General features: G+C 38.7%; 1 protein-coding gene and 1 non-coding gene across 3 annotated transcripts in view; one reads left to right on the top strand and one right to left on the bottom strand.

The window, feature by feature from the left end:
• MFSD6 (major facilitator superfamily domain containing 6) overlaps window positions 1–19,637 on the bottom strand; it is a 73,399-nt gene that overhangs the window by 44,899 nt on the left and 8,863 nt on the right. For both annotated transcript variants that reach the window (XM_068544773.1, XM_068544775.1), the window contains exon 2: window positions 1,484–3,095. In XM_068544773.1, coding sequence (XP_068400874.1) covers window positions 1,484–3,042 — 1,559 coding nt within the window. In that variant the 5' untranslated portion in view covers window positions 3,043–3,095. The remainder of the gene's footprint in view (window positions 1–1,483; window positions 3,096–19,637) is intronic.
• TRNAA-CGC (transfer RNA alanine (anticodon CGC)) lies at window positions 18,758–18,830 on the top strand. Its single transcript has one exon. It is a non-coding gene; the product is annotated as a tRNA-Ala (tRNA).

Here is a 19,637-nt window from a genome sequence, read left to right on the forward strand (position 1 = left end):
AGTCAACATTCAATTAACACTATTTAGTGATTAAATCATGATGTCTAGGAACTCCACTCACGGGTAAGACCTGACAGGGTACCTTTCTGGAAATAAATGGCTGTGGTTTTTAAACACACTATTAGCTGAGGTGAGATCCTGTTCATACCAACAACCAAGCTGAAGAAATTCATCACTGTGAGCCGGATTCATCACGGTCAATCCACACAGCTCAGAGAATGTAAACATGACCTGGACAAGGTCAAAGGACATCCCCAGCCCTTAATATCACAAGGCTCTTTTCCGATTGGTCCCAATGAGTGTGCCTCGGGGACTCTGTGTCTCTGGGAACTGCCCATACAGTGCCTGACTTTGTTTGTGACAACAAAGGGGTCAAAGATTTGAGAGACAGAAGGAACAGCACACAGCCTCCCAAAGCAAAACCAAACCAAACAAGGAAAAACACTCACAATTGTATGGGGAAAAGAATGATTCTAGGTTGAAACTTCACATTAGAAAATACTTTCTTCAGTTAGTCAAAGGGAAATTAAAGGAAAAAAGGTCCATGTTTCTCAAAGCTTTTATCTATTTCTCCTTTGTAATTTCTCGTGGAAACAGCAGATTTAAACATTACCACATACACACAAACACACACAGTTGCTTTCTTTTAGTTATGGCAACTTCAAATTTTAGGGACAGACATGCCATACTTTTCTATGAGGTAAGAATGCTTAAGTGTACCTGGCTCCACATTTTAGAGCCAACAGCAAAGCAGAAAGACTTATAAAGAGCAAGGTACTATTCAAACAACTTCAGACAAACATTAATGGTGAGAAACATTACACAAGAAACACCGGGCATTTATAGATTTTTTTGCTGAAAAGGATTACACGGGAAGTTTTAGGTAGAAAGAAGATTTTTAAATGTCCCATGTCTTCATGGCAGATAAAAACGCAGAGACTCATGTAATAATCAGAAAAAAATATGTAAGATTCTCTTCCACATAATATCATGGATTAGGGATGATGGTGGGTCACATCACAGCTTTATTAAATATAATGGACATCTTCATACACCATATATTCAAGGTCTTTCTGTGTCAGCAAGCAGCTGAGAATAACTGAAGGCTAAAAAAACATAATCCTCGTTATCCACTTAAGCCCCTCTTCATAAATGCCTGAGACAGGTGGTCGGACCCGTCAAGGTCCATGGAATCATACAGTTGACTAAACTGGTGTTCCTATACCTGAAAACATTTACTGTAAGATTCTCTTAGCATACAGAGCAGAAACAGCATATTTTGTTTGAGATAATCCAACTAGGTTCATCACTTCCTTCCTTTTGTTTCTATTTTAAAAAGAAAGAGAAACAGAAATCCCCATTCCCACCCCAACCCTACCCCCAACACAAATGATAATATCCTTAAATGTGCTCAAAGGAGCTATAAACTATGAAAAGGTAAAGTTCAACTGCTGAGGGGCAGCAACAGTACACCTGTTCTTACCTGATGTGGCCAATCAATTCAATAAGCTTGTGACTGAAAAAATAAGCTGTCAGCTCGGACACATGGCTCAGGACTGAACAGACCCCGAAGAGAGTTGTCGTTCCATTCAGGTCCTCCAAATGCCAGTAGAGAAAGGTGAACACGAAGCCGTATCCGAAACCCATAAACCAAGCCACGAACAACACGGAGCCATACTGCACACTGCAAAGCAGCCTGATTAAGTCCCAGAAGTTGAAGGCCTGCGAGTGGCTGGCGGCGGTTGGTGTCTCCTCAGAGGATTCTGTGGAGCTGTTCCTCTCTACTTGCGGGATCTCCACCTCTTTCCCTTTATTTTCACTGTTTTTGAAGTGGTTGTAGCGGAACCGGAACTGAGTAGCGACGATCAAGGCCATGGTCATGAGAACCCCAAAGACGATGAAGACAATCTGGTAGTTCCGGTATTCAGGGGGCTTACACCCCTTCCCATTGATGAGCACGCCCACGTGGGTGTAGTCAATGCCAATGCCCACGGACAGCATCGCCAGGCCCCAGCCCAGGGAGCCCCACATGCGTTGCAGTCCATAGCGGTCTCTGTGCTTTCCCAGATACTGGAGTGTTACCGTGTCCACAATCGTGACAGAGGAGGCACTGAAAAATTCTCCTATTATGACAACTACCAAGATCACCAAGAATATAGCTTCTACTTCTTGTTGATCATAAACAAGAGTGACTTGGTCAGAAGGTAAAGATTTGGTGGTAGTGACAATAGAAGTGGTTGTCTCCCAGGTTGCATTTCCTGGGGGGGCAGAGGTTGCAGTGCTTGGGTTCATGGTCAAGTTCATAACATGGTCAGTAATTTCATCAGTCTGAGGCTGCAGAGTGGGCACACTGGTCTTGTTTGGAGCTGTCGAGAAGATGACAGTTTCCATGACACTGTGCCCTGCTTCTAACATCTCTGACCCATTGTAAGGAGGCAGGTTCCTTTTCTCACGAATTCCTGGTGATGTGGTAATGGAAGAGACAGTGGAGGAATTCGTTGGCAGGAGAGTGAACAGGTGGCTTGAACTGGTGGGATGAGCTCTTGGAGGAATCTTTGGTACACACCGCAAGGTAGCAGGTTTGACAAATCCGATGCCCAGGTTGAATAAAACCCAACACAAAAGGGAAAAGAGGAGGACAATTTTGCCTTTTTTAAAGCGATCTGCAACTACACCCCAAAAGGGGGCACTGCAGAATTCAATGAAGTATCGAATACCTACCAGCAGCCCACTCTGGCTTGGTGACATTCCCAGCTGCTTATAATACACAGGCAAAAGGGGGTAAAGAGAGCCATATGCAGAGTAAAAGAAAAAATAAAAGACCTTGGAAATTAGAAGATCATTGTTTATTTTAATGCAATGTTTCTCTATCCAGTCTATTTCCTCCTCAGGAATAGCAGCTGTTTCAGAGGGGGAAGGTGTTTCATTTGAAGGTGGTTCTGGTTCCCTGGAAATACCATTAAAAGGATCGGCAAGCACATATTTTCTCTTCTGTTCCTCTTCATCATCGGTTAAGATGGCAACTTTATCATCTGTCGCCATGGCTTATCACCACCATCAGAAAGTTGATGACCTTCAAAATTTTGGTTGTTGATCTGTAAAGTAAAATTTAAAAGAAGGCTTAGTATGAAAATGATAACATTTAGACATAGAGCTTCATCTTGCCGGAAACTGAGGAGTTTCAAACTACAACTAAAAATAGTAATTGTGAGAGAGAACCATCACAACTTATCATTTGCAGCCATACAGTACTGATAAAGAAAAATAGCTTTCAAAAAATCAAGTACTCGCTTTGTGGCCACTGACTGACTAATTACATCTTCTAATGACAGGTGTATAGCTCACGTTCATTCTCAATCTTTTCATTGATTCCTATGGAAAATGTACAAATGATAGGGATTATGTCCAAACCAAATAGAGGGAATTGAAAGTAAACAGTATTTATAGTTTCTTGGTTTTACTTTTCAAATAAATCCACTGCACTATGAAGTCCAGAATTCTTAGAAAATAAAGGTAGCTAAAACCGTTCAGTTTTTAGAGAAAAACAGAAATAAGCTCTTAACCACAACCGCAAATGTGATGAGAAAGAGGGAGCCAATTGCACGTTTGCATCTGTAGTTGGTCATTACAGCCATGCCAATGATATCCTGGTAAGGAAGTAGTCTTTATGCTGCTTATATCACATACATTTTCCAGATGTGCTTTTATAGATTATAGTTTAAGAAAATGTCAGAAAAAAAATAGCAGATAGCATTTATTGAGCATGTACTCTGTGCCAGGCAACACTGAAAGATCTTTAAATGTATTAATTCATATTCATTAAAATAACCCTATTATCTTCTCCATTTTACAGATGAGAAAAATGAGGCATGGTGAGTTTAAATACTCACATGTGGCAGAGCAAGGATTTGAACCCTAATATTATGGCTTTAGGACAAATGCTCTAATACACCACACTGAACTGCCAAATACCATATTTTGGATAATAAAGTGCTATTAAAACTTTTTATGAGACAGGGTGCTTCATATGAAAGATAAGCAATATATCAAAGGCATAAATTTATAGGAACTGTGCCACATTCCACCAGAATTTCCCTTTCTTCTATTATACAAATGATTAAAGAGTCAAAAGGTCTTGCTTGCATCAAGATTTGTCAAGTTGCAATGAATATAATTGGATGTAGGTGGTATACATATTAAATACTTATTAATTCATTTCATCTTCTTTACTAGAGAGAAATAACTCCACTTGCCACCCCTTGGAACACATCTTGCTCTCCCTTTTCCCCAAATGAAGAATAAATTTCTGAAGATCTTCCAGAATCATGCTTGTAAACATTTTAAAATCTCTACATAGCTCCTAGGCAGACAATAGAAACATAACTTACTGAGGCCTGTGTAATAAGTCAGTTTATCTTTTACCCCTAAAGCCAGGTGTCAACGTAGCTATAAGCTTTGAAAATGTTCATGTATTTCTTTTACTTAGGTTAAAATTTTTTTATTTGAGGTAAAATTCATATAACATAAAATTAACCATTTCAAAGTAAAAGATTTAGTAGAATTAGTACATTCACAGTGCTGTGCAACCATCACCTCTCTCTAGTTCCCAAATCATACTAAAAGGTCTTCCTCAATGTTCTCTACTTATTTTTCTTTCATCATTATTGCCTCTACCTACCCAAGTCAGCAGCTCCAATTCTATTTCATCACCTGAAAAGAACAGCAATTCTCCTTTGGACTTATTTTCTAAATTAATTTCATTTTGAGCTCAAACTTGAAAGAAATATTTGTTTTTAAAATGTATAAAATTATATGACACTTCCAGGTAAAAATGGCAGATTGAGTGCATCTGGTTTTACTCCATCCCTAAATCCAACTAAAATAACAACACACACACACACACACACACACACACACACACACACACTTTTAAAGTCATAATCCAAGCTGGGAAAATTAAAGGGTACATAATAGCAATAAAATAAAATTCTGGAAGTCAGAACATAGACAACTGGTAAATCATGGTAAATCTGAGAAAGCTGAAACCCTGGTTGACGGTGGGAAAATCAAGAACTAATACAATTTGTTCCTCAGAATCCCTCAAAGGCTCATGGGTTGGCCATATTAGGTTATCTGCAAGTAAGAGTGTGTGTGTTTGAGGGGGACTTGCTGCTAACTACAGAGTTAATCTAAAGTCTGGACCCCTAACTCTGAATGCCCAATTCCCTTCTCCACTCCACATAGCTAGCCAAACAACTAGAGGTTTTTCCCTCTGGAGAGGATGAAACAGAGGTTCTTGAGCCATAGAGCAACAGGAACAGTTGAGAGTAGGGGTGCCATATTGAAAACAGGGGGCACTAAGTGAACATATACATCCTAGATTCAAGCCCTGGCCCCGACTCCAGCCCCCATCCCACTTAACCTCACTAGGTTCCCAGAGGCTAGCAAGGCTTTTATCCTCCAAGGCTTTCATCCTCCCAGAGGCTGGCAAGAACTGGAAGGTTCTTCCGGGGAGAATCTGACTAGCCCAAGAGAAATGACCTCTCAATCCTGATATTGAAGCCTCCCCAACTAAAGAACCCAACCAAATCACTCCACACAGGAGTTCAGAGTCTTATCTAGCCCTGCCACTAAACATGAGCAGTCACCGAGAATTACAAGATATTTAAGGAAAGTCTCTTACAGGAAAGATAGAACCAAAATAAACAGGAAAAAAAAACAATATGGAGAAAATAGAAGCTCTGTGAGGAGGAAAATATTTTTTAAAATATATTATTAATATCTTTAGAAATAGGAAAAGAAATGCAACTATGAAACAAAAATAAGATAATACATATTTTTTAAGAAGGAGGAGGAGGAGGAAGGAATGCTTGAATGAAAAAAAAAGCTATAAAAATGTGCTATAGAAAAAAGAGCACAGAGACTTCCCTGGCGGCGCAGTGGTTAAGAATCCACCTGCCAAAGCAGGGGACATGGGTTCGAGCCCTGGTCCGGAAAGATCCCACATGCCGCAGAGCAACTAAGCCCATGCGCCACAACTACTGAGCCTGCACTCTAGAGCCCGTGAGCCACAACTACTGAAGCCCATGTGCCTAGAGCCCGTGCTACACAACAAGAGAAGCCACCGCAATGAGAAGCCCATGCACTGCAACGAAGAGTAGCCCCCGCTAGCTGCAACTAGAGAAAGCCCACGTGCAACAATGAAGACCCAACACAGCCAAATAAATAAATTTATAAATTTATTTTTAAAAAAAGAAAAAGAAAAAAGAGCACAAATGAAAAATTAACAGATGATGTGGAAGAAAAATTTTAGGTGACTTAGAAAAAACAACAACAATAAACAGATACCTCGACCTCACATCATATAAAAATAAATTCCAGATGAATTGTATATCTAAAAGTAAAAGATAAAATAACATAATTTTTAGAAGAAAATACAGAAAACCATCTTGAAGATCTTAGGATAGAAAAAAGATTTATTAAATAGGACATAAAAAGTGCTAAGCATTAAGGAAGAAAAAAATAAATTGGGAGTACATTAAAATCAAGAGCTTCTGTTCATAAAAAGGCAACATTAAATCTGAAATGGCAAGCCAAAGAGTAGGAGAAGGTATTCTGGTGAGGGTGAATATTATATATATTTGACACAAGAATGTATCTGATATATAAAGAATCCTTCTTAAAATTTATAGGAAAATATCAAGTAGCCCAATAAGAAGAATGAGCGAAAGACTTGAACAGGCACTTCACAAAAGAGCTTATGCAAATGGTGAATAAATATATAAAGAGATGCTCAACTTGACTAAAGTGAGCAGTGAAAGCAAATTAAAACCAGAATGCAATAATGTAACATACCTCCAAAATGGGAAAAATAAATAAGACAAATAATACCAAGTGTTGGTGAGGATGTGGAGCAACTGGAACTCTCATATATTGCTGGTGGGAGTGTAAAGTGATACACTAATAACTGTCTGGGAATAGCTATTAATCCTGAATGTATAGCCTATGACAAGTCTAAGGTATGTATATTAAATAGTAATATATTCACAAAATGATATCTACAGAAATGTTCAGGACAATTTTAATAGCCCCAAACTGGGAGTAACCTGTCCACAGCAGAATATATAAATTGTGTTATATCCATACAATGAAATGCCATATAGCAATAAAAATGAAGAAACTACAAATACGTACAATGACAAGGATAAATCTCACAAACATAATATGGAATGAGAGAAGCAAAAACCAAAAGAACATATACTACATGATTCCACTGATACAGAGTTCAAAAGTTGGCAAAACTAATTTATGCTATTATAAGCCAGGTAGACTTCTGCTTCTGAGAAGATGAAGTAGACATACTTTTCCCTACTGCTCCTGCTAAGTACAACTAAAAATCTTGGACATTATATATAAAACAAACATAGAAGACTCTAAAACGTAGGCAGAAAAAGGCAGACCTGCTAGGGGACTTGATACCCAAAGGACAACACAACGATGAGTGGGGCTAAAGAACTCAGAAACGTTAATGAGGACAGACCAAAAAAAAAAAAAAGAACTGGGCCTCTCCAGCCAAAGAACCAGGAAAGGGCAGTCTAGAAAAACAGAAAGCTATAGATAATTGCTCTATTCCAGTTAAATACCACAGAGAAAGAAAAGCCTGTCCCACTCCCACCTCTACTAGCAAAGGCCAAATGGGGAACCTAGACTTCCACCTTCACCAGCTATAACAGAGCACCCCAACCCCTCAGCCGAGTTGGTGTCAGAGAAGGTCAAGTATGGAGCTGAGACTTTCATCACTGTTAGGTGGTAATGAGGCCACATCCCCACAGCAGTGTCAGTGGAGGCCACATGGGGAATCTGGACTTCCACCCCTACCTGTCAGATTAACAAGGCACCCTTTCCCCACTGAGGTGGTGTCAGAGGAGGCCCGGTGGAGAGCCAGAACTTTCACCACCACCCAGCAGTAACAAGATTACTCCCCCCTCCTCCACTGTGGTATCCACGGGAGGCCATGTGGGGAGCAGTAAAAAGGCACCCAGCCAGGGAGATATCAGTGGACACCTAATCATGAGCCAGAACACCCATCTCTACTGCAGGTGTCAGCACAGGCTGAGTGGGGAACCTGGACTTCTACCTCCATCTGGCAATAATGAGGCACCATCTCCCATTCCCTTGCCAGGGCAGTGTCAGAGAAAATCCAGCTAAAACAGAAGGCTTAAGGAAGATCCAGAGTCTCACAACATAAAACCCCAAGTATCCAGGTTTCAATTAAAAAAACCATCATACCAAGAATCAGGAAGACCTCAAACTGAGTGAAGAAAGACAGTAGATGCCAACACCAAAATGAGAGCAATGTTAGAATAAGGTAGCAAGGATTTTAAAACGGCTATCAAAAATGCTTCAACAAGCAATTACAAACATGCTTGAGACAAATGAAAAAAAATAGAAAGTTGAAGCACAGAAATAGAAAGTCTCAGCAAAGAAATATAATATAAAAAGAAAAACAAAATGGAAGTTTTAGAACTGTAAAATACAGTAACCAAAATATGAAAAACTCAATGCATGCACTCAACAGCAGAATGGAGGAGAGAGAGGGAAGAATCAGTGAGCTGAAAGAATAATAGGAATCATACAATCTGAACAACAGAAAGAAAATAGACTGAAAAAAATTAACAGAGCCTCAAGAACCTGTGGGACTATAACAAAAGATTGAACATTAATGTCATCAGAGTCCTTGAAGGAGAAGAGGAAAAGGGCAGTACTGAATTACTCAAAGGAATAAAGGCTGAAAACCTCTCAAATTGGCAGAAGACATAAACCTACAGATTCAAGAAGGAGGTGAATGAATTCTAAACAAGAGAAACCCACACCAAGACACATCATAGTCAAACTATAAAAACCAAAGACAAAGAAAAAATCTTGACGGCAGAGACAGGAATCACAACTTACCAACAGGGGAAAAACTATTCAAATGATAGCAGATTTTTTATCAGAAACCATGGACACCAGAAGGAATACAATATTTTTTAAATGCCGAAAGAAAAGAATTATCAGGTGAGACTCCTGTCTGCAGAAAAAAAGTCCAAAACCCAGAAAACTATGGACCAATATCCCTATAAACACAGACACAAAAATCCTTAACTAAGTGTTAGAAAAGAAAATTTAGCAATATGTAGAAAGAACTGTGCATATGACCATGTGGGATTTATTCCAAGGATGCAAGCCTGGTGCAATATTTGAAAATCAATCAATGTAATCCATCATATAAACAAGGTAAAGAAAAAAAAGTATCATGGGGCTTCCCTGGTGGCACAGTGATTGAGAGCCCGCCTGCCGATGCAGGGGATGTGGGTTCGAGCCCTGGTCCGGGGAGATCCCACATGCCGCGGAGCAGCTGGGCCCATGCGCCACAGCTGCTGAGCCTGCGCTCTGGAGCCTGCGAGCCACAACTACTGAGCCCACGTGCCACAACTACGGAAACCCGCATGCCTAGAGCCCGTGCTCCACAGCGGGAGAAGCCACCGCAATGAGAAGCCCGCGCACCAAAACGAAGAGTAGCCCCTGCTTGCTGCAACTAGAGACAGCCCACAAGCAGCAGTGAAGACCCAGTGCAGCCAAAAATAAGTAAATAAAATAAATAAATTTATTTTTAAAAAAAGTATCATAATCCTATTAATTGATGCAGAAAAAAGCATTTGACAAAATTAAACACTCATTCAGGAAAAGTCTCAGAAAAATAGGAATAAAGGGGATCCTTCTCAACTTGATAAAGATCGCCTACAAAAACCCACAGGTAACATTACACTTAATGGTGAAAGACTGAATGCTTTTTCTCTAAGATAGGGAAGAAGGGAAGACTGTCTGGTCTCATCATTCTTATGCAACTTTGTGTTGGAAGTTCTAGCCAGCGCAATAAGGAAAAAAAAAGGAAACAAAAGGCATACGGATCAAAAAGGAAGAAACTGTCTCTATTTGCAGTTGGCATGACTGTCTATGTAGGAAATCCCAAAAAAGCTACAAAAGCTTCTAGAAAGAAGAAATATTTCAGTATAAATTAACAAAACATGTACAGGACTGTATGCTGAAACCTACAAAATGCTGATAAAAGAAATTAAAAATTTAAATAAATGGAGAACCATACCATGTTCATGGGGTGGAACACTCAACACAGTAAAGATTTCAATTATCCTCAAATTTATATACAGGTTTAACACAGTCCCTATCAAAATCCCAACAAGATTTTTTTGTGGATATAGGTGAGATTACTCTAAAATTTATCTGAAAAGGAAAGGGAACTAGAATAGCTAAAGCAATTTTGAAAAAGAAGGTTTATTACTTAGCCACATACTAATCACCACTATGTGGTACTGGTAGAAGAACAGACACATAGATCAATGGAACAGAACAGAGAGCACAGGAATAAATCCACACAAATATGTCCAAGTGATATTTGACAAAGATGCAAAAACAATTCGATGGGAGAAAGATAAAAAACTTTTCAACAAATAGTGCTGGTGCAATCAGTCATCAATAGGCAAAAAATGAATGTCAACCTAAGTCTCATACCTTATATGGATACTCACTCAAAATGGATTCATGGATTTAAATGTAAAACTGTAAAACTTTTAGGAAAAAAAAACCTAGGAGAAAATCTTCAGGTTCTAGTGCTAGGCAAACGGTTCTTAGACTTAACACCAAAAGCATGACTCAAAAAACGAAAAAATGAACAATTAGACTTTATCAAAATTTGAAACTTTTGCTCTGTGAAAGGCTCTATTAAAAGAATGAAAAAACAAGCTATAAACTGGGAGAAAATATTTGCAAGCCACATATTCAACAAAGGGCTAGTATCTAGAATATGTCAAGAATTCTCAAAACTCAACAGAAAATATACCAAACAATCCAATTAGAAAACAGATAAGACATGAAGAGGCATTTCACCAAAGAGAATATACAGGATATACAGATGCAAATAAACACACGAAAAGATGTTCATTGTCATTAACCGTTAGGAAAATGTAAATTAAAAACATGATACATCACTATACACCTATAAGAATAGCTAAAATAAAAATAGTAACACCACCAAATTCTGACAAGGATAAAGAGAAACTAAATCCCTCATACACTGCTGCTGGGGATGTAAAATGGTACAGCCACTCTGCAAAGCAGTTTGGCAGTTTCTTATAAATCCAAACACGTGACTACCACATGACCCAGCAACTGCACTTCTGGGCAGTTATCCCAGAGAACTGAAAACTTATTTTCACACAGAAACCTGTACACAAATGTTTACTGCATCTTTTATCTGTAATAGCCGAAAACTGGAAGTAACTCAGATGTCCTTCATAGATGAATGGTTAAACAAACTGGTACCTCCGTACCATGGAAAATTGTTCAGCAATAAAAAGGAATAAATGACTGACACATACGATAACCTGAATGAATCTCCAGAGAATTATAAAGAGTGAAAAAAGCCAATCTCAAAAGATTATCCACTGTATGATTCCATTCATATATCATTCTCAGAGTGACAAAATTATTGAAATGGAGAACATATAAGTGATTGCCAGGGGTTCAGTAGGGAGTACAGGTGGGAGGAAAGTGGAGGCGGCTACAAAAGGGCAACATGAGGGATCTAGTGGTGATAAAAATGGTCTGTATCTTGACTGTATCAATGTCAGTATCCTAGTTGTGCTATTATACTAAAATTTTGCTATTATACTAAGGTTTTGCAAGATGTTACCACTGGGGGAAAGTGGGTACTGGATAAATGCGCTATCTCTATTATTTCTTACAACTGTGTGTGAATCTATAATTATCTCAGAATAAAAAAGATTAATTAAAAACATTCAAGATAGTAATTACCCTTGGGTGACGTAGCAGCTAGAAGGAGTTCTGGGGTCCTGATAATTTGGGGGTTTGGGGTTTTTTTGTTTTTGTTTTTATCTGAATCTTTATTAAATGGAAGTATTCACGTTATAAAAAGTCAGTGAACTATATTATTTTTCAACAACAAAAAAAGAACTTAAAATATGAAGCGAAAAAGAAAAGAGATGAAAGTAGGAGAGAAAAGACAAGACAAATATAGGATCACCCAGAAAGTCAAGTACCTAAAAAACAGGAACTCCAAGAGAAAAACAGAGAAAATTGAGAGATGGGAGTCTTTTTAATTCAAGAAAATTTCTCAGAACTGAAAGATATATGAGTTGTCTGAAATGACCACGGAGTACTTAACACAGTGGATAAAATACATCCAAGCCAAAGTACATCATCAAGCTTTCAGAACATCAGAACAAAACAGATGGCCCTACAAACTTTCAGAGAATAAAATGTGTCACATACTAAGGATCAGGGACCAGAATGGCTTCAGATATCTCAGCAACACTGGAAGCTGTATTCAACCCAATTATCATTCAAGTTTATAGGTAAAAGAAAGACATTTCACATATGCAATTTCTCAAAAGAAATGTACCTCTCATATACCCTTTCTCAGGTTGTGCACTGCCAAAACAAGGGAATAAAACAAGAGAGAGTAAGACATGGAATTTAGAAAATAAGAGAACTAACATAGGAGAGAGGCAAAGGGAATACGGCATGCTGGTGACTGGAGATCCCAGGATGACACAAAAGGCGGCCAGTGTAGCTGGGTCAGGTGTGCAGGTTCCAGGAGAGGCTTTGTCAGCAAAGTGACACCTGCAGAATACCAATACATTTGAACATCCTAAGAGGAAATTTAGACCACTGGTGAAGAGTTTAGGGATGAATTACTGGTAAGTTTAGAGAAGGGTAAACAAAACACTATAAGAAAACAAAAAGTTGCACAAGAAAAGAAAAATAATCATAGTTTACTACATGTCTCAGCTTCGATCACATAGTCATACTAACGTAAGTAGTGACTACTGAACTAACCAAAATTGCCACGTAACCATATGGGGAAGATAGGGAAATGAGAAGGCTGAATGGGCACAGAGAGCCGGGGCAGCATGGAGAGTAACTCTGTATCTTCCATAGTGGGAAGACAACAGATAATGCCTACATTTAAAAATCATGAATTAAGAATACAAGCTTTTTATTTCAAAATGCACTGGTGAATATCAAAATAATCACCTTAAAGGCAGAGAATGTAGTTGCCTCTGGAGGGAAAATGAGGAGGGATGTCGTAGAAGTCTGATTTAAAAAAATAAAAGAAACAAGTCTTGTAAACTTGCTAATTTTTTTTAAAAAGCTTTGTACATGCATAACTCACTTAAAAAATAAAAAGCAAAGCTAAAAAAGAAATATGCAGTCACATGGGCTTTGTCTTGGTACAAGATAATCAAAAGCAGCTGCTAGTATCTTTCTATCACAGACTAAAAATAGTTTTCAGAATTGTACAGAACGAATTCTGACTGCATGAATTCCTGTCAGGTGGCTTTTATTTAATTATCCTCCATAAATCAACTACTGCTTCTATAACAAGTAAGTCAGAGAAGGACACAAAGTTACCTTTAAAAAGCATAATTCCCAAATTGTTCAAGTGATGATGAAGAACTGAATCAACCTCCAAATGCTAATTCAAAGCTGCAAAATATATTACATTAGGAGGTTGATTTAAACCTTGATGAGTGACTTCCCCTAAACCATTCTTTCCTCTCCATCTGATTCAAATGATTTTTAATTATCATAGGTTATGCAAAGTTTCTCTTGTTAACATGAGTCCAGATGTTAAGTAGTTCTCAAAATATCAACAAATGCAAAGTAGTGAAGAAAATGTTCCTGTAATATGGCATTCAGTAACTTTTATATGAATGTCACATTCAGTAACTTTTATATGAATTTCAAATTTAAAAATACAAACAAACAAAAACTTTTAGTTTCAACTCTGGACATTAGTGTTTAGACTCAATATTTTCAGGTCATATTTAGATACTATGAAAAGAAACTGAAATAATCACATTGTGAACAAAGAAACAAAATAAAGTATAACTATAGTCATCTGTGTAATCAAAGGATCAGGGACAAAAAAGAAACAAATGAACCCCCCAAAAACCTCTGCATTTTAATAAAATTAACATATGTCCCAAAGCAGGGCATGCTTTGGATGACTTAGATTACATTTAATTTGCCATAAAGATTGATAGAATAAGTATAAGGAGCAGTTAGAATATTCACATGCTGTATGAAGTACTTAACCTGTTTACAAATCTAGGGGAGAATTTTTTTATTTAATAGTCCACCAACATGAACCCATTAAGCTAATGTTTTGTTTTAAACTTCTGAATCTTAAAGATTTTTTTTAAAGAAACTTTAAAAAAGAGAGAAAACATTTCAAATTATAAACAGAAATAAATCTATGAATTTCTCTAGAAAAATCTATATTACAGGTTTGCAGTTAATCCTACTTGGATAAGAAGGGCTTTTGTTTGTTTTTTAGAAAAGCAGAAAAGTTTTCTCACTTGGCACTCTCTAATGATAGTAATCAACATCATTACTGTGAACATATATAACACAGCCTTTTAAAACCTGGAAGGGCATTCTACTAGTACCTACACTGAGTCATTAAAAAATAGTAGGTATTTCTGAATTATTGATGAGGGGTGATGAAATCATTCTTGTTAAAATTGATAGCTTTCTTCATTAAATATTTAAATTAAAGCTGCTCAAAAATACATTGAGTTATCCACAAATACATGAGTATGGAAATGGATTCAACTTCTGAAGAAAGAAAATCTTAAACCTGAATATATTACTTGGAATAATAATTGCCAAAGGTCAGATCTGCCAATGCTATGATAATGTGTGCTCTAATGTAGCAGTGACATAACTACCAGTGATGGAGAGGAAACAATCCATGGATTACACAGAAGGGACATTCCTCCTGGCACCACTGCTATCAACACGATGTTGCCCACCAGAGACCAGGACTGAAGCTGCAAAATGGGGAAATCCACTTCCTGAACCCTCAGAGCTAGCTCTACCCTGTCAAATCTTACTGACCACTCTCTATGCCTCTGAGCAATGTGAATCCCAGAGCAGAACTCTAATCACTGCTGCAATGTATTCCTAACACAGACATACAGAAGCTCCTCTAAATAAGCCTTCGCATCCTGGTATTTACATACTATACTGTGAACATTCAGTTCAACCCCCAGCATTTTCCAGAATAGAGCTTTCCTCAGAAGCACAGCACTCAATGTCAATTCCAACAGATCTTTTTTCAATAAGGATTGCTTTAGCATCTGCTACACATTTAGCCAACGTCATGAAAAAGAAATATAAGGTTGGTTTTACAACAGTTACACATGCTACAAGGGCATTAAGGTGTGCAAAGGTGAATGACTATTTTGGAACCTTCCTCTTCCTTTTGGAGCATTTTGACGTGGCTCCTTTATGGCTACATCAAATTGTGAAAGAATCAAACTAGTTCTAGTTTTGTCAGCCCCGATTCTCTGGAGTCCAGTTTGAGCCCTGCAGGCACTCAGTGCTACACCCACAGGCTCCGCACAGCTGCTAGCGACAGCATTCCACTTGGACTGAAACTCCTCCCGGAACCCAGAACCTGCTGTCCTTGTCATTCTTGATGGACCTTTCCCAGGCTCACAGCAAAACCTGTCTGCTAGGTGACAAACTGATTCATACAGTGGTTAATTCACAGCCTGTGGTTGTCCCCCTTGGACAACATTTTTGTATTTTAATAAGGGTTTTCAGTGGGCTATATTATTCTCACTATTATTACTAACTACACCACCACAACACTTAAACAATACCTGCTATGGGCTTAAAATGTACTAACTCATTATTCCTCACAACAGTTCTCTGGGGTAAACATGATTACTTTCCTCACTTTACAGATGAGGAAACTGAGGCACAAAGAAGGTAAATAATTACCCCAACGTCACATAGGGAATATGCAGCAGAGCTGGGATTCAAATCCAGACAGTCTGTGCTCTTAGCAGGTACTGCCTGTCAACCCACTGTGCCGCTACTAGACAAAGAGGTCTTGGGCCTCGAAGACGTTATAGTTGACAAGGTGAGCCCAAAACACAAGGAAGATTTAAATGACAAGTCAGAGGAATAATACAAGAGAAGTCACAGAACACTGCATAATTAACCAAAAATGTTACTGATTACAGGGGTGCTTCTGGAGTTCAGAGTGGAGAGTCCAAACTCCAGATGGGAGTTGTCGAGAGAATGAGGGACTTAACTTGAACCTTGAAAGATGTGTACGATTTGCCTTAGACAAAGGATGGAAAAACTACTCCAGGATGGGGGAAAGAAAAGACAGCAAGAGATCCTTACAAGGTTAATACTGGGGCTGAAGGGCAAACGAGGCTAGCAAACAGCAATACATTACAGATGCCCTCAAGTATCAAGCTGAGGGATGACTGGGTAGAATACAAAATACTACATTAGAGAGTTACAGTGAAGATAAAGACATGCTTTTTTTTTTTAATCCCACAAGCATGAATTTAACACCAACCATTAAATGGGATGCATGCTTGGTGACCAATAATTCAAATGGTGTAAAGATGCAGTCCCTGCTATCAAATCCAGTGGAGAGAAAGAGAGGCAGGGGTCTCTCCACAATCATAACCTGCTGTGCCAAATGTTAAAATAGGTGCAAGCACGGGTGACACAGGAGTCTCTGGGGTGGGGCCTTAAGGGGAGCCTTAGCGGATGAGTAAGCGTAACCCACAAAGGAGAACCATGGGAGGTGCTGATCAAGAAAGGCCTTCTGCAGGATGCCAAGGGGTTCCTGAGTCGGGAGTGAGAGACTGGCCGAGATTGGGATCCTAGCTCGGCCACTGTCGAGTTCTGTGGCCTTAGGAAAGCTTTTAACTTCTCTAAGTCTTACTCTTCCTCATCTACAAAATAAGGAACATAATAATATTTTTCCGTTAGGGTAGCCGTGAGGATAAAAAAGGATAATGCGTGTTGAGCTCTTTGCACAGCGCCTGATACGTAAGAACTTGTGTATATTATGTATTTTGAGTATAATGGGGAGCCTCCAAAGAGAACTGAACGGGAAAGTAGAAGGGCCACATTTGTATTTTACAAAGATCATTATAGCTTCAGTGTGGAAAAGAGATTGGCAGGGTTCTGCCACTGCAACCTCTACTAAGGATTCCCTAACATCTGACCTTCTATTTTAGTGTAACACTAATTGCAAATACTGATATCCTGTGATGGAATCATTTTAGACAGTACTTTATGAACTGAATCTAAGGCAATTTTTTATAACATCTGGAAATACAATAAACTTGCAGTATTTTCCTGACTCCTTCCTCTACTTCTGAAGATTACTCCCACACCTGAGCTGTTGCATGACTTAGGGGTAATTTTATTGCTCTTTTTATAGATATTTCCTGTTTGCCCAACTAGATTATAAACTATTTGAGGGAGGAATCCAGTACTTAGCATATTGCCCTTTATTCTTGCAAGCACTCAATAAATATTGGCTATTTCTGACAAATACCTGATGGCAAAATACACATAAGATTTTACTAAAGCTTAAGGTGACAGACATTAATTTTAGGAAGTGCAGAGAGAAGTCTCAGTTGCTCTCCTGGCTTTGACAAAGCACTGCCTCTTTGAGCCTCCCTTTCCTCATTGTAAAATGGAGACTAAAAACACAAACCAGAGTCAATTAACTCTCAGAGGGGTTCTAGGGCTTAAATGAAATAATGTATGAAAAAGCATTTTTCTAACTCAAAAGCAACATAGCAACATTTGGTGGCGGTGGTGGCTGTGATCTCATTCCAGGGCATGATATTTCATTACAATGCTGGGCCTTATTTTACAATCACTCCAAAAGCATTCTTCCCAAGTGATCTCGTAATCCCTGGCACCACCCTTGAACCCCGGAACCCAGCTAGCATTTTATCCATCATGGCTCATGAATTTACATCCATATCCATTTCCATGACCACAGCCTAGTTGGGAGGCGGGATGGGTGCACAGGCTTATTAGAGAACACATTGTTGGATTATGGACTAGAATGATAATTAAGTATCCACAGCAAGAAATAACTATTCATTTAAAATATAGCCCCCTGGGACTGAGTGAACTGATGAGGATGATTATAATTTTTGTAACTTTCTGTTTGAATAAAAAAAAAAATCCCACAAGGACTCAGAGGCAAAAAATATACAAATCAATTTTCACTGCAAAGTAAAGGAGGTGTTACAGTGGAGGATTACTGGACTGAATGTCAATATTATGACACAGTATGAGTGTGTTTCGTGCTTGGTAATTGCAATCATTGTTGCTTTTGTTGTGGTCATCCATTTACAATGCTTGGTGTCAGTCTATTTATCTCTTGTAAAAATAAAATACAGTGTGTGTGTGTGAAAAATAAAATAATAACCAGGTGTCTTTGGGCAAGTTATGTTACCACTCAGGTCAGTGTCCTCACCTGTAAAGTGGGAACAGGGGCACAAGCCCAACCTATTTCACTGGGCGATTAAGAGGATTGACTGTGCTTAGAAAGGGTGTCATGTCATAACTGAGAGGGTGAGCACTAGAGGCTGAAAGATGAGTTTTGAAGCAATTACTAGCCACATGGCTTTGGCCAGGTTTCTAACCCCTTCACCTCTTAGGTTTTACATTTATAAATCTGTAAATCTCATTCGCACTAAACTCTTAGGATTGCTGCAAGGAATAGAAGAAAAAAATGGATGTGACAGGTTAATAGGGCTGGTACATGGTATGCTCTTAATAAATGGTAACTTTAAGAAAAAAATAAAAAAATAAAATATAGCCCCCTGGGACTTCCCTGGTGGTCCAGTGGTTAAGACTCTGCGCTCGCAATGCAGAGGGCCCGGGTTCCATCCCTGGTCAGGGAACTAGATCCCGCATGTCCCAACCCAGAGCCCACGTGCCGCAACTAAAAAGATGCCGTAGGCTGCAACGAAGATCCCACGTGCCTGTGCCGCAACTAAGACCTGGCACCACCAAGTAAATAAATACTAAAAAATTTAAAAACTATAGCCACCTTAGGAACACTTTAATTATATCTGTAACATAATAAATATGAAAGAAAGGAGATGAAGCCTACTCTAACATATTTCCCTTCACCTACTAAGATAGTAAAAAGAACAAATTATTTTCACGGGGGGTAGGGTGGGGGGCGCAGGGGCGTGGCATAGACTTTAACCCTAAAGGTGGTTTTAGTAATAAAAGCCAAGGGGGTTTTCACTTTCACTTTGTGGAAGACACATTTGAATGTCAATAAAAAATTTGTAATGTAGGTCCTTAGACCTTATCAACCATCATGGAAGCAGATTTCTATTTATTCGTTTTAGGCTTTTGATTAAATATTGTGCCAAGAGCTTACAGTATAAATTTGAAGCAGGCCCCCGAACCTCGTTTCCTTCTCAAATAAACTTCCTAATACTACCAAATGTCAAATAGATAGCTAGTGGGAAGCAGCCGCAAGCACAGGGAGATCAGCTCGGTGCTTTGTGACCACCTAGAGAGGTGGGATAGGGAGGGTGGGAAGGAGATGCAAGAAGGAGGAGATATGGGGACATATGTATATGTATAGCTGACTCATTTTGTTATGAAGCAGAAACTAACACACCATTGTAAAGCAATTATACTCCAATAAAGATGTTAAAAAATAAATAAATAAAACAAGCCCAGTGTGAGGA

The sequence above is a fragment of the Eschrichtius robustus genome, chromosome 5 (genome assembly GCF_028021215.1).
Source record: "Eschrichtius robustus isolate mEscRob2 chromosome 5, mEscRob2.pri, whole genome shotgun sequence".
Taxonomy (NCBI): Eukaryota; Metazoa; Chordata; class Mammalia; order Artiodactyla; family Eschrichtiidae; genus Eschrichtius; species Eschrichtius robustus.